This window comes from Pimephales promelas, chromosome 19, assembly GCF_988280905.1.
Source record: "Pimephales promelas chromosome 19, fPimPro1.hap1.1, whole genome shotgun sequence".
In the NCBI taxonomy this organism is placed as follows: domain Eukaryota; kingdom Metazoa; phylum Chordata; class Actinopteri; order Cypriniformes; family Leuciscidae; genus Pimephales; species Pimephales promelas.
This window is the reverse complement of record NC_142787.1, coordinates 27,444,337-27,457,343: the sequence shown is the minus strand read 5'-3', so window position 1 is coordinate 27,457,343 and position 13,007 is coordinate 27,444,337. Positions and strand designations below refer to the sequence as shown.

Genomic DNA, 13,007 nt, shown 5'->3' with positions numbered 1-13,007 from the left:
ATGCCACTGCAACCTCTCTCAGAGTGCGTGCTCTGAAATTTCAATGAAAATGCTTATTTAATTTCTTCACAACGAGGATATTCTTGCATAACAGCAGGCTTGTTTCCTCTTTCACAACTCCTGCTAGATGCAATTTACTTTGATTTCAGTATAAATCAGTAGACTTTCAGGATTTTCATCCATCTGTTGTTTGAGTTATCTGTTTTTTTGTTTTTTGGCGCAAGCCATTAAGTGCTTCATCACTGTCAAATTCCTGTTTGGCTGGCATTTGCAAAGAGATCGAGTTAGTGGCTCGTTTATAAAATTACAGATGATTTGCGGGAATATTTGGACACTTATGGCAGTCTTTAAAGATGGCACAGCCAGTAGGCATTTACCAGTGAATGACTTTGTGCTTTCTGCAGTTCATTTGAGTAGGACCAGACTCATGAAAATGTGTTCTAGGACCTTAAATTGGTACTTGTTTTTAGAAACCTGTGGACAAGTGTGACATTTTTGTTATTTAATATCTGCACAGTGAGTCCTTGAGACTTAAATTTGTACCTAGATAGCTCCACGCATCAACAACCTTGATATTGTTTGCAAGTTTTCCATATTTTAAATCGCGGATGATCCTAAGAATAGAGCGGGTGGTATGCGTTGGCATGCTGTCCTGTTGACATTGCATTACATTACCTGACAGCACGCTGTGGGGGCCTTTAGTGGCCCCTTTATTAAAATTTGCATGTGTCTGAAGACAAAATATACGGTGGTGTAATATGACAAGCCGTTGTGACATTTGTTTTTAAAAACTAACTAGTATATTTTACTTTCTAGCAAGTAATACAGTAGTCAAGAATCTTTTCACTGCGTACAATTCTTTGATACACTGTAAAAAAATATTGATGATTTAACTTAAAAAAGTAAGTAACCTGGTTGCCTTAAAATTTTAAGTTTATTGAACTGGAAAAAGTGAGTTAATACAATGAGGGAGATTAATTTAACCATCATAAACTCAAAATTATATGTTATCTGAACTAAATAAATTATTTAAGTTGATTTGACAAAAGAAAAAATGTTGTGATTACTACACTGTAAAAATTTTTTGTTGGTTTATCTTAAAGCAAGTAACCTGGGTTGCCTTAAAATTTTAAGTTGATTGAACTGGAAAAAGTGAGTTAATACAATGAAGGAGATTAATTTAACCATTAGAAACTCAAAATAATAAGTTATCTCAACTAAATAAATTATTCTAAAGTTGATTTGACAAAAGAAAATATGTTGTGATAACAAATCTTGAAAATATTTTTTACAGTGTACTTATGATCTTTTAGATTCATCAGTACTCTATTTATTGACTAGTCACTGTCATAAAAAACGCCTGAGTGCAGCGTTAATGAATTTATTTAATTTTAGCCTATTTCTTTATTTATTTTACTGTAATGCATTACCTTTAAAAGTATCTTACCCCAACACTGACTGGCTGACACATATGATTAGCATAGGAATAAGTATAGCCTACTAATGACTAATAAAAAAAAAACATTAGTAGCCTAGCCTACTGTAGCCTTGATGAAACTGCGACTCTAATGGATTACCTAAAAACAAGACATAAAACAGATACTGGCTTTACCGGATGAAGGTTACAATGGCTTGCCATATGTGTAAAGGTTAATAGGCCATGAAGATGTACCTCTTTGCCAGGTCTGTATCACCACAGGGGAGGGGGTTTGGTGGTGAATGCAGGAGTGGTCAGAAGCAGTGCGGGAACACCGGGAGAGACACTGCGGAGGAGAACTCAACCAACCAAGTTTGACGACACGCACATCTTCAACTGGACTTTACTCTACAACCTTTACAATTATGGACTTTTCCTATTGCACGCTTGTTGCGCAACAGAACCGGGTCATTTTCATGTCTGATCTTTTTTCTCTGGAATACAGAAATAACAATTTGCGCATTTGAAGGTAAAAACTGCTCTTACTTTGGTATGGAGGTACTGCAGAGGCAAGATGAGTTCTGATACAGATCGTTCCGTGAACTTCTTGAGTAATGCTTCCTCCGAACAGTCCGACGTGTACAATTCGAGCTCCGCGGGAAACGGGACCGAGCCGAGCTCGTTCAGAATCGGCCGCGCGCTTCCACTGGGCATGGTTCTGGGCGCTTTTATTGTGTTTGCTATCGTCGGCAACATTCTCGTTATTCTCTCCGTAGTGTGCAACAGGCACCTGCGCATCCCAACCAACTACTTCATCATCAATTTAGCCATTGCAGACCTGTTGCTGAGCACAACCGTCCTGCCGGTTTCTGCCACGCGTGAAATTCTTAACTACTGGGTATTCGGGAGGATCTTCTGTGACATCTGGGCTGCGGTGGATGTGTTGTGCTGCACCGCATCCATCATGAGCCTGTGCGTAATCTCCATTGACCGCTACATCGGGGTGCGTTACCCACTGCAGTACCCGAGCATTGTGACCGAGAAACGGGCGCTCTTGGCCATGTTGGGTGTTTGGGTTCTTGCCTTTGTCATCTCCATAGGACCTCTGCTTGGGTGGAAAGAGCCTCCTTCAGAGGACGACACTGTGTGCCTCATCACCGAGGAGCCGTTTTACGCGCTCTTCTCCTCGCTGGGCTCCTTCTACATCCCTTTAGCGGTTATTCTGGCCATGTACTTCCGCGTGTATATAGTTGCCAAAAGAACCACGAAAAACCTTGAGGCCGGAGTGATGAAGGAGCACATGGACTCTAATGAGCTGACGCTTCGGATCCATTGTAAAGGTTCTCAGGCGCAGGATGACTGCAGCAAAGGCCACATTAGGAGCTCGCTGACAGTCAAATTACTTAAGTTTTCCAGAGAAAAGAAAGCTGCTAAAACGCTTGGTGTTGTTGTGGGCATGTTCATTCTGTGCTGGTTACCGTTTTTCCTCGCACTACCCATCGGTACGTATGTTTTACTAACCCCTCGACCCAAAAATCAAAAGACAAACTTTTAAGTGTAATTATTCCCTCACACACCATCTTCACAAATTCACTGTCAACAAATTAAACATTTCAGTTAAAGGGATAATTCACCCACAAATTCTGTCATTATTTACTCAGGCTCAAGTTGTTCCAGTTTCTTTCGTCCGTTGAACTAAAAGAAGACATTTTGAAAAATGTTGGTGCAGACCGTTGACGTCCATATTATTATTATTATGGAAGTAATATGGCGTCTGTCTGCTTACCAACAATCTTAGAGATATCCTCTTTTGTGGTACTTATACAGGTCTGGAACAACTTGGGGGTGAGTAACTTAAATAAAGGCATTTTCATTTTTTGATTAAACTATCCCTTTAAATTATTTACTTGTGGTTCACTACGGCCCTCCTTGCATGTGAATGTAACAAAACAACATTTAATATAATTTAAGTGTGAAAATAACAGGCACTGTTTTAAACTTAACTTAAACTTTAAACTGTATTTAAGACAAGTCAAACAATGGTTTTAGGTTTATAGCAAAGGCCTATTTGTTTGATGCACTTTTTATGTAAAAAAGTGTAATTGTTTGTCTATAAATGATCTCTCCCTGTTTGAAAACAGTGTTTTTAGAACATGTTTTTTAATGGGCTAATGTGGTCTGCCAGCCTGATCAAGGTCTTGTGGGCCCTAGAAATCAGATTTGTTGTTTATAAATTTCCGCATACATATATAACTTGGCTATAAACTTAAGCGCATGATCTGTTCCACATTTAAATCAGTGCATAGCTATGTTCAACATTCAGTCATTATGTGTATATTTCATGCACAAGTATTGTTGTGGCATAAAGGAGTCCAGGACATACGATTAGAGACAGTCTGCCCCATTATTTCATTAGTGTTTGATAAGAGATAAAGTTCAACCTTGTTGGACAAACGAGAGACAAACCCATGTGACATTACCACAATAATTCGATTTTCATAAATATCTGTAGCAGCATGTGTCTTCAATGGAATTTATTGGCAATTACAACCGGGTTGGTTATTAACAGTTGAATGCATGCAAAATATTATCGTCGGCTGTAGAACCATCATGTAGGCTATATTTATTGCACATTATCACACTGTTACACTGTAAAAATGAATATGCTTGATCTAATCAATAAAAGTGTGGCAACAGATTACAAGCAAAATTGAACAAATTAGAATTGAGTAAAAATTAATCAAAATATTCATTAATAGTTAACCATTTAAAATGAGTCAAGTTTACACCAAAAAATATGAATAACAGACAGACGTCAAAGATTAACTATTTTATATTATCTTTGTTTTATATTGTCAACATTGAAGACACCGGATGTTCACTGAAGCAGAACACCGAGCACCATAATGGTGACTTAAACATACTTTTTAAAATAAAGTTTTACTCATTTTAAATGGTTAACTTTTAATGAATTAATTTGATTAATTATTACTCAATTCTGTTGTTAAATTTAATTAATAATATTGCTTGTAATCTGTTGCCACAATGTTTTTGATTAGATAAAGCGCATTCATTTTTACGGTGGGATTATGTAAATATATTTAGGGTCTTGTTTTGGCCTTTCTTACTCTTTCATTGGTTTTGTTCCATGCATTGTGAGAGACCATTTGATAGCCTAAATTATATTTTAAATGATATATTTATAGTTTTTTTTTTGGTTTTAATAAAACATGCAAGGGTATTATAGACAGTTGTGGAACGGTTGCATAGTCACATTGCTATTGGCATGATTTAAAATAATCATAGGCAGTAATTTTACAGATTGAATGTCAAGATAGTGCCACTTCTGACACTTGAGAATGTGATCCTGTTGCCAGGAAAAACTACACGTCTCCAGCTCAAACGTTTCATTGGTTCAGGTTCTGTTTGTGGCAGCCATCTCTGTGCTCTCAGTCCAAAATGTCTTAAACTGTCAAAGTTCAATACTGCTTACTCACGGAAAAGATTAGTGTTGAGTTCTGTCATGGACAAGGTCCAGTGGAACACATGCAGAAGGTTAATTGCAAGGACATAATATATATTTTTCTTTTGCAATATATTCTAATCACTGACAAGCCTTGACTCGTGCGCTGGTTTGAATTGAAGGCGACGTCTGTCCTGTTAATCGGATGTGTGGTCATTTAATTTAGCAATGGATGAGTTATACAGAGCTGGTCCCTGAAGCTTGCTGTGGTCTCCTGTTGGAATGCACTGGAGATGCCAATGTCTTCAGAGCTCTCTCATTCCCAGGCTCACTCCCTATCTTAACCCAGAATTTTCTGATGAGGTGTGGGAATACTGAAGAGGTACCATTCCCACAACAGAAAAATCTGGTCAAAAAAGTTAATCTCCCTCCTATATTCACTTCATGACCTGTAAGTTCAGCTCCCAGTGACCTTCTAAGGGTCATATTAGCAGATGGGCCGATATGTTTTTCCTGCAAATGAGTAAGGAAATATTTTGAAGGCAAATATGTGTTTGACCTTGAGGAGTTAACTTCCCTTTTTTGAGTGGCCTTTGTTTTCATATCCCATGGTATGAATATTGGAGTTAACTGGTATATGAGAAGGTTGCTTTGCATCAAGATTTGGTCTACGTTTGACTTCCTTTAACATTCTCATTTTTACCGTGATTTCCATTATGTTTTACTTCCACAAATACTCCGTTGAGTGTTCCTTTAGCTTAAAGGAGTAGTTCACTTTTTAAAAAAGGACTTGCTGATAATTTACTCACCCTCATGTCATCCAAGATATCCATGTCATTCTTTCTTCAGTCGAAAAGAAATTAAGGTTTTTGATGAAAACATTCAAGGATTTTTCTCCATATAATGGACTTCAATGGGAACCAAACGGTTCAAGGTCCAAAAGACACTTTCAGTGCAAACTGTTCAAAGGGCTTTAAACGATTCAAGACGATGAATAAGGGTCTTATCAAGCGAAAAGATTGCTCATTTTTTTAAAAAAATAACAGAGTTTAAGTTTTATAAGCTCAAATGGTCAAAATGAACAAATCTTTTCCCGAGTCAATTCATTCATTTTGTTCGTTGAATCAACCAAATGACACGAAAAAAGATTCGTTCATTTTGATGAACGAGTTCGAACAGGAGAGTCACGAACGCGCATTACAGAACAGAGCAAGGCGATTTGAGCTTATAAAATGTAAACTTTGTTATTTTTTTTTAAATGAGCGATATTTCGCTTGATAAGACCCTTATTCAACTTCTTGAATCATTTAAAGCCCTTTGAACAGTTTGCAGTTTGCACTGAAAGTGTCTTTTGGACCTTGAACTGTTTGGTTCCCCATTATATGGAGAAAAATCCTGGAATGTTTTCATCAAAAACCTTAATTTCTTTTCAACTGAAGAAAGAATGACATGGACATCTTGGATGACATGGGGGTGAGTAAATTATCAGCAAAGTTTTTTTAAAACTGAACTACTCCTTTAAAAGGCTTGCAAATATGAATTTACTTCTTTTAGTGTTGCAGAATAACTCGTGCTCTTAATGGCTGATTGAAGAGTGAATACAGATCATTGAAAAATCAATGACCACTTTGCCACCAGGCCACATGAGAGTTTATCCATCAAGTAATGTGTTTCTCAAAGCAGTACTATTTTGGTTAATGATATCTAAAGTCTTTATTTAATTTTCTCAAAATGCCAGCTGGACAGCAGAACTGAAAAGAAAGAAACAAGGTCCCTGATTGTTTGTTGACTTCTTAAAGTGCAGATTGTCTTAATTTATAGATGCTCTGGCTTAGAGATGTCTGAGTGACATGTGATTTAGAGAAGAAAGAGGTGAGAACATCTTAGCGTAATGGAATAATTCACTTACTGGGAGAGACAGAAGCTGACCGCAGGGCAAGGCTTCACACCTGCGGCTCTTCTTGAAGTGTGGTAATGAACCCAAGTCTCATTCTGCCTTGTACTAATATACCAGAGCAAATTAGACTCTCGCTTCACTCATGCATCCTGTTCATCTGAGCAAAAAAAAAAAATGTCAGAAGAATTATTGAAAATATAAAACATATAAACTTTGAGATGAACAGTTAGTCTAGACTTTAGTAAGATCAAAACAGAGACGAGATGAGAAGGAGACGAGAGCCAAAAAACATTACGGGCTGCACATCAGGCATTTACAAAACATGGTAAATTCCTCAGGGAAGAGCGAGGTAGTAAATTCATTAGCGGAGATGAACTACAGTCTAGAGTCTGGAAAAGCATGATGGATCTGTGTGACCTTTAATTTAATTTTTTTTTTTGGAGAGTGAGGGAGTGTAAACCTGAAAATGATTTCCATTTTGAAAATGGCACCCCTGGAAGTGGTAGACCTTTTGGTTGTTGCTTTAAATGGATAGTTGAAGCTGGAGTAAAATTGTAAAAGCACTATCAATCTTCCCTTTTTTGGAATTTAAGAACTTAAGATAACCATTTTAATAAAAAGTGCACAGAGCGCACAGCAAAGAGCAAGTTATTCAAATGATGCTCTTTATGGCAGGATGAGAGTGTTCAAAAATAGACAGGATTTTAGACAGAGACCGAATTAATGCTGAATTAGAGGCTGACCGGAAAATATTAATCTCATGAAACATATATGGATTATATTCAAAATCCAAACAGAAATAAGGAATTATATTTTTCTCATTTTTAATAAAATTATAATTCTGTTTATAGGGGGGAGCGGGGCACAATGTAGGCTAACACTTTTTGACTTTGTTAATTTGTGTAAATTTAGGGTTTAGAGACTTTTTCCCCCCACATTAATTTACCAAATGTCAAGTACAATTATGTGGTTTTAATTTAAGAATAATGTGTATTCTTTTTTCTTGATTTACCCTAAAAGAATGGAAGTGAAATGTGACAACATGCCCCATATGTGGGGTACATTGTAACATGTGAGGGGCACATTGTAACATCACCATATAACAGCTTAAAATCTCATCTAATAAAAAAAATATACTAGTCAAACCAAAATATTTTCTTAATAAAATAAATTTTTTTACTTTTTCATATAAAATAATGCCATTTTTTAATAATTAAAAATATACAAATTTTTGAGTTTGACAACAAACACACGGAAAAACACAGCTATACAGCATAGTTCAAAACAAAATAATAATTAATCATTTCTGAACATTGACTCTCAGTCTTTATTTACATGTTTCTCTTGTTTTCTCAATAGAATATAATAGCATATTTCTAATTGGGGCACATTATAAGTTAACGCAGTGTGACAACATGCCCCAACTGCACAACTGGTGTTTCAAACCCTGATGGTTTGAAAATGTAAATTGATATTTCCTACTGACACACTACAGCAAAATATATAAATAACTGACTTAAAACCATTTTTGCGGGGTGAAAATAGTAACATGCCTAAGATTTTTGCACAGTATGTTTATAGTTTTTTTTTTTTTGCCATTGTAAGATTTAATGACTCAATTATGATTTCCTACCCTCCATGTGCATAATCAAAATTCAAATTAATAATAATAATAACGATAAAAAGATCCATTATTAGTAGGGATGGGGCCGATCCGATCCAGTATCGGTATCGGGACCGATACCAGCGTAATTCACGTATCGGATTTTTCCGATCCAACCTGCGGAGAAATCCGATATTTATGATCCATGTATGCGCTTTAACGTTGGCTGCTGAAATGACTCCAAAAGGGATTCCCCGGGGCTGCTAGTCTGCTAGCCTAGCTGGCTGCAAACTGAGGAATGGATATCCTGAACGGAGGTGCAGCTCAATCATAGACTGTAAAAAATAGGGCTCAATGAGACACACAGACGCCCGCTCAAGAAATCCATTCCGCAGTTTGCAGCCAGCTAGCAGGATAGCATTGAGCTACCAATATGTTTGCTGTGTGGAAATCCTATGGTGGAAATACTTCACACTGGAAACACCGCAGCAGAGCAAGACAGCAAAATGCAATGTTTGCAAAGCCGTATAAATTAAACTATTTGTCTGTGATGCATGTTTGCAATTCGCAGTCCAGAAGAGAAAGAGAGAGAGATCTCTCACGCGGTGCCACAGCACGCACAACACGACAGCCCTGCTTAATGAGTGACGACAGAGAAAACATAGCCTGGTTACACTTTAGATCTGTGATATTAGTCTGATTTCCAAAGATTAAAGAATATATTGAGGTAAAAAAAAAAAAACATTAAACAATAGCCGCATTCTGTGTAGCCAACTTCCTTCCCATCGTCATTTCTCCGTAAAACTCAAACTTTAAGACAGAATCAGCACGATCGGTAATTGTTGTAAAATGCCGTCTCTGCTGTTGCTAAATTGCGGGACGCTTTTAATAATAAAAAGAGCTATTAAAAGCACAAAAGTTGCGCAAGAGGGCGGCGCGCGCTCCGAAACAGACAAGCAAATTATACTTTGGGCTTCATATGCGCGTCTAAACGATCAAATGTAGCCTGCACAAAAATGTCAAAACGACCGGCTTGGAGATTATCACTTAACTACGTTCATTTTAGACATAAACGGTTTATGGAAATAGTTGGGAGAAAATATGGTGCATCAGTAGACTATGAAATCCGCACTAGTTCTTAAAGGGGCAGCAGTATAAATGTGACGATTGCGACATTACTGCGAATCAAACAACAAAAGGCAAAGAGAAAATAACTCACAGCTCTTGAATGAATAACTTCAGCTTTAATAAGCATAAATCTATCTATGATAAACTTTGCAGTGCTATTTTACTTTTGATTACTTTATTATAATTCTTTTTAGACGATATACCTGAATAATGTTAGTAGACCTTCCTGAAATTAAAGCACTGTGTAGGCCTGTATAATGCGTATATCTTTGTTTAATTGTCTATCTATTGTTTAATATATCTATTATATATATATATATATATATATATATATATATAATGACATAGGCTACATACGTACGTATCATCCTTGCTTGTAGAGAGGTGTTTATTTCAGCATCATATAAAATCAACAATAATGATAAATAATGTTAAAGCAAACAGGTCTGGTATCGGAAAAGTATCGGTATCGGCCGATATCCAAAGTCAGGTATCGGGATCGGATCGGAAGTGAAAAAATGTGGATCGGTGCATCCCTAATTATTAGTGTAAAGTAAAAACAATCGAATGGCTGTATACATTGTGATGCTTTTTTTTTGTTGATATTTTGCTGTCACATAACGCTAATGAGAATTGGGGATATATTTACTGTCAAGAAGACTAAAAGATGAACACAAAAAATCTTGACGGTTTTGATTCTTTAAGGTAAATGTGAAAAGAAAGATTCTAGTTGTGTTTCTGCAGATACATGTGAGTTGGTAATGTCTGCCATCTATTGGTGACAGATGAAAAAAGTCTACGCATGCAGACTGTTCCCCCAAAAAATGACCTCTCGTTTTCCTCTATTTGTAGGGTCATTTAACACCAGTTTACGACCTCCTGAAACATTCTTCAAAGTGATCTTCTGGCTGGGCTACTTCAACAGCTGCCTGAACCCCATTATCTACCCCTGTTACAGCCGTGAGTTCAAGCAGGCTTTCATTCGGATCCTCAGGTGCCAGTGTCAGCAGAGGAAACGACAGGGCTGGAGGGCGTACAACTACCGCGTCCAGACGGGCTCGGCCATGCAGGTCTACACAGACACCAGCTCCATTTGCATGAATGGCAGCCAGCAGACCCTGGCCCCAACGCACCCCAGCCCAACATTATTCACTCGTCCAGCATCAGGCCTTCTTCCAGGCTGGGTTCCCTGTACCTCATCTTCCTCTTCCTCCCTATCTGGGAGCCCTTTTCCTGGTATGATGAGGTCCAGCTCTAGGGCGAAGAGTCCCGGCGAATCTAACAGGATGGCTTCGCTGTTCCCCAGTAGGACCCACTCGAAAGGACCTCAGCATGCCAATGGACAGAATGGGAAGCGAGACACAGAGCATGAGCCAATATCTAGAACCGCACCTGAGACTGCTATCTAGCTTGGTGTCAAGAGGGACTTACATGCCAGTGATTCGCTTTCAGTTTTTTTCCGGACAGATCTGATACATTATTGTAGATGTGAAATACATTGGGCTTCTTGTCATGCATGTCTTCATTGTTTCATTTGAGAGTTGCATTAGCTTTGTAAGGGATAATGTACCGTCAGCTTGTAATTAAATAAACCCCAGCGAGGTGATCAGGATACAGACGTGAATAAGTAAATGAATACGTGGATGTGATTTGAGTTAATTATTTTATCATTTTATCTACTTATTGTCTGCTTCCACTAACAAATTATAGTCTAGGGCAATGTACAAATCAATTGACCTAGCAACAGGGCGAACAATATTACAGTACTATATTAACACAGACTTCACAAATTGGCAGCTAAGTTGCAAGATGGCAATGTAAAATGTCTGACCCACCCACTTTTTCAGCAGTATTGATTCCAGAAGTATTTTTCCTTCTATTTTCCTATAGGAAAAGTCTTAAAAAGGTATAACCCATGAACCAAACCAATCAGCTATTAGGTGTACAAGCTTTGATTTGATGGGAAAAAAAAGTATTTGAAAATCGGTTAAAAAGGACAAAGGTACTTAACGGCTTTAGTAAGGTGGGAAGAACTACAATCCCATGAAGCAATGCAAACAGCATAATCGACTAGAGAGAGAGAAAGAGAGAGTATATTTTACGTTTATTGCAAAACATGTCTGTGTAATCAGTGTTGGGAAAAGTTAAAGGGATAGTTCACTTTGAAATTAATTTTTGGTATGTTTTAGCTTACCTCAAGGGCATCCAAGATGTAGGTGTATTTTCAATTTTGACATTTTTCGGTCAAATCGTTCTTGTCCGTCAGTCATATAATGCAGGTCTATGGTCACCACCTCAAGATTTAATGACTCGTAAATGTAAGTACACATTGATGGCCTAAGACACGAAACGAGCGGTTTGTGTGAGAAAACTTGTAACCACAGCCACGTCCACGTGATTTGAAGGCACGGGTGCTTTGGTCTGCACAAGCGCCGGAAAGCATGGGAAGTGATCTCTTGCGCGGTTGCAAAAAAAAAATCAATGTTGTCTGTTTATATATTGAAATCGTCTTCCATTGCGATTTCCCGTATATATAAATATGTTTAGATCTTCACAGTGAAGGGCAACACTTCTGAAATCTCTGTGTAAACAATGAGTGACGTACACACGCAAGAGATCACTTCCGGTGCTTGCTCAGACAGAAGCGCCCTCGCCCTCTGAGTACTTAGACGTGGCTGTGGTTACAAGAGGTAAAAAGGATATAAATACTGTTCGTTTTCTCACACAAACCGCTCGTTTCGTGTCTTTGGCCATCAATGTGTACTTACAATTATGAGTCATTAAATCATGTTTAATTTGGACTTCTCTGTGCATGCTCTTTGAGGTGGTGACCATAGGCCTGCATTATATGACTGACAGACAAGAACGGTTTGACCTAAAAATATCAAAATTGAAAATACTGCAGCACCTACATCTTGATGCCCTTGAGTTAAGCTAAAACATACCAAAAATTAAATTCAAAGTGAACTATCCCTTTAAGTAATGCGGTACAATATTGCGTTACTCCCTAAAAAAAAGTAACTAAATGCATTATTTATTTAATTATACTTTTTATGGAAAGTAAAATGTTGCGTTACTTTTTCACATGTGCTGAACTTGGTTTTCTTGGTTTTCATCAGGAATTTCACGGTCAGACATGATTATTTAAAACAAAATACTCTGAAATCATGCAGGCTGATTGTTTCAACTAAAGCATATCATGGATGAACACCTCATAGCTCACAGTAAGTCTGCCTTCAAAGGTTTATCAATTTGTTAAAAATTGATTCCTGTATTGAAATTGATTGTTTTTTTTCTTCCGGAAACCAGCTGTTGCACTCCACAGTATAAGTGAATAATGATAAAAAAAAATAACTTTGCTAGATTTTGCAAGGTTCATTTTTTTTTTTTTTTTGCAGAAATACATGTCTGTGTAAAACCTAAAATGGAAATACCAAAATTAGCCTTTTAACATCCATTGTGTATTATTGTGTACATACTGTTTTAAATGAGTAGTTTA

At 37.4% G+C, this 13,007-nt stretch overlaps 1 protein-coding gene across 1 annotated transcript; it reads left to right on the top strand.

Annotated features, from left to right (window-relative positions):
• Window positions 1-1,568: 1,568 nt before the first annotated feature.
• On the top strand, window positions 1,569-11,021 carry adra1ba (adrenoceptor alpha 1Ba). Its single transcript, XM_039693618.2, has 2 exons — window positions 1,569-2,919; window positions 10,361-11,021. Exons 1-2 carry the CDS (start codon window positions 1,992-1,994, stop codon window positions 10,915-10,917), a joined length of 1,485 nt encoding a protein of 494 aa, XP_039549552.2. The 5' UTR covers window positions 1,569-1,991; the 3' UTR covers window positions 10,918-11,021.
• The last annotated feature ends 1,986 nt before the right edge of the window (window positions 11,022-13,007 follow it).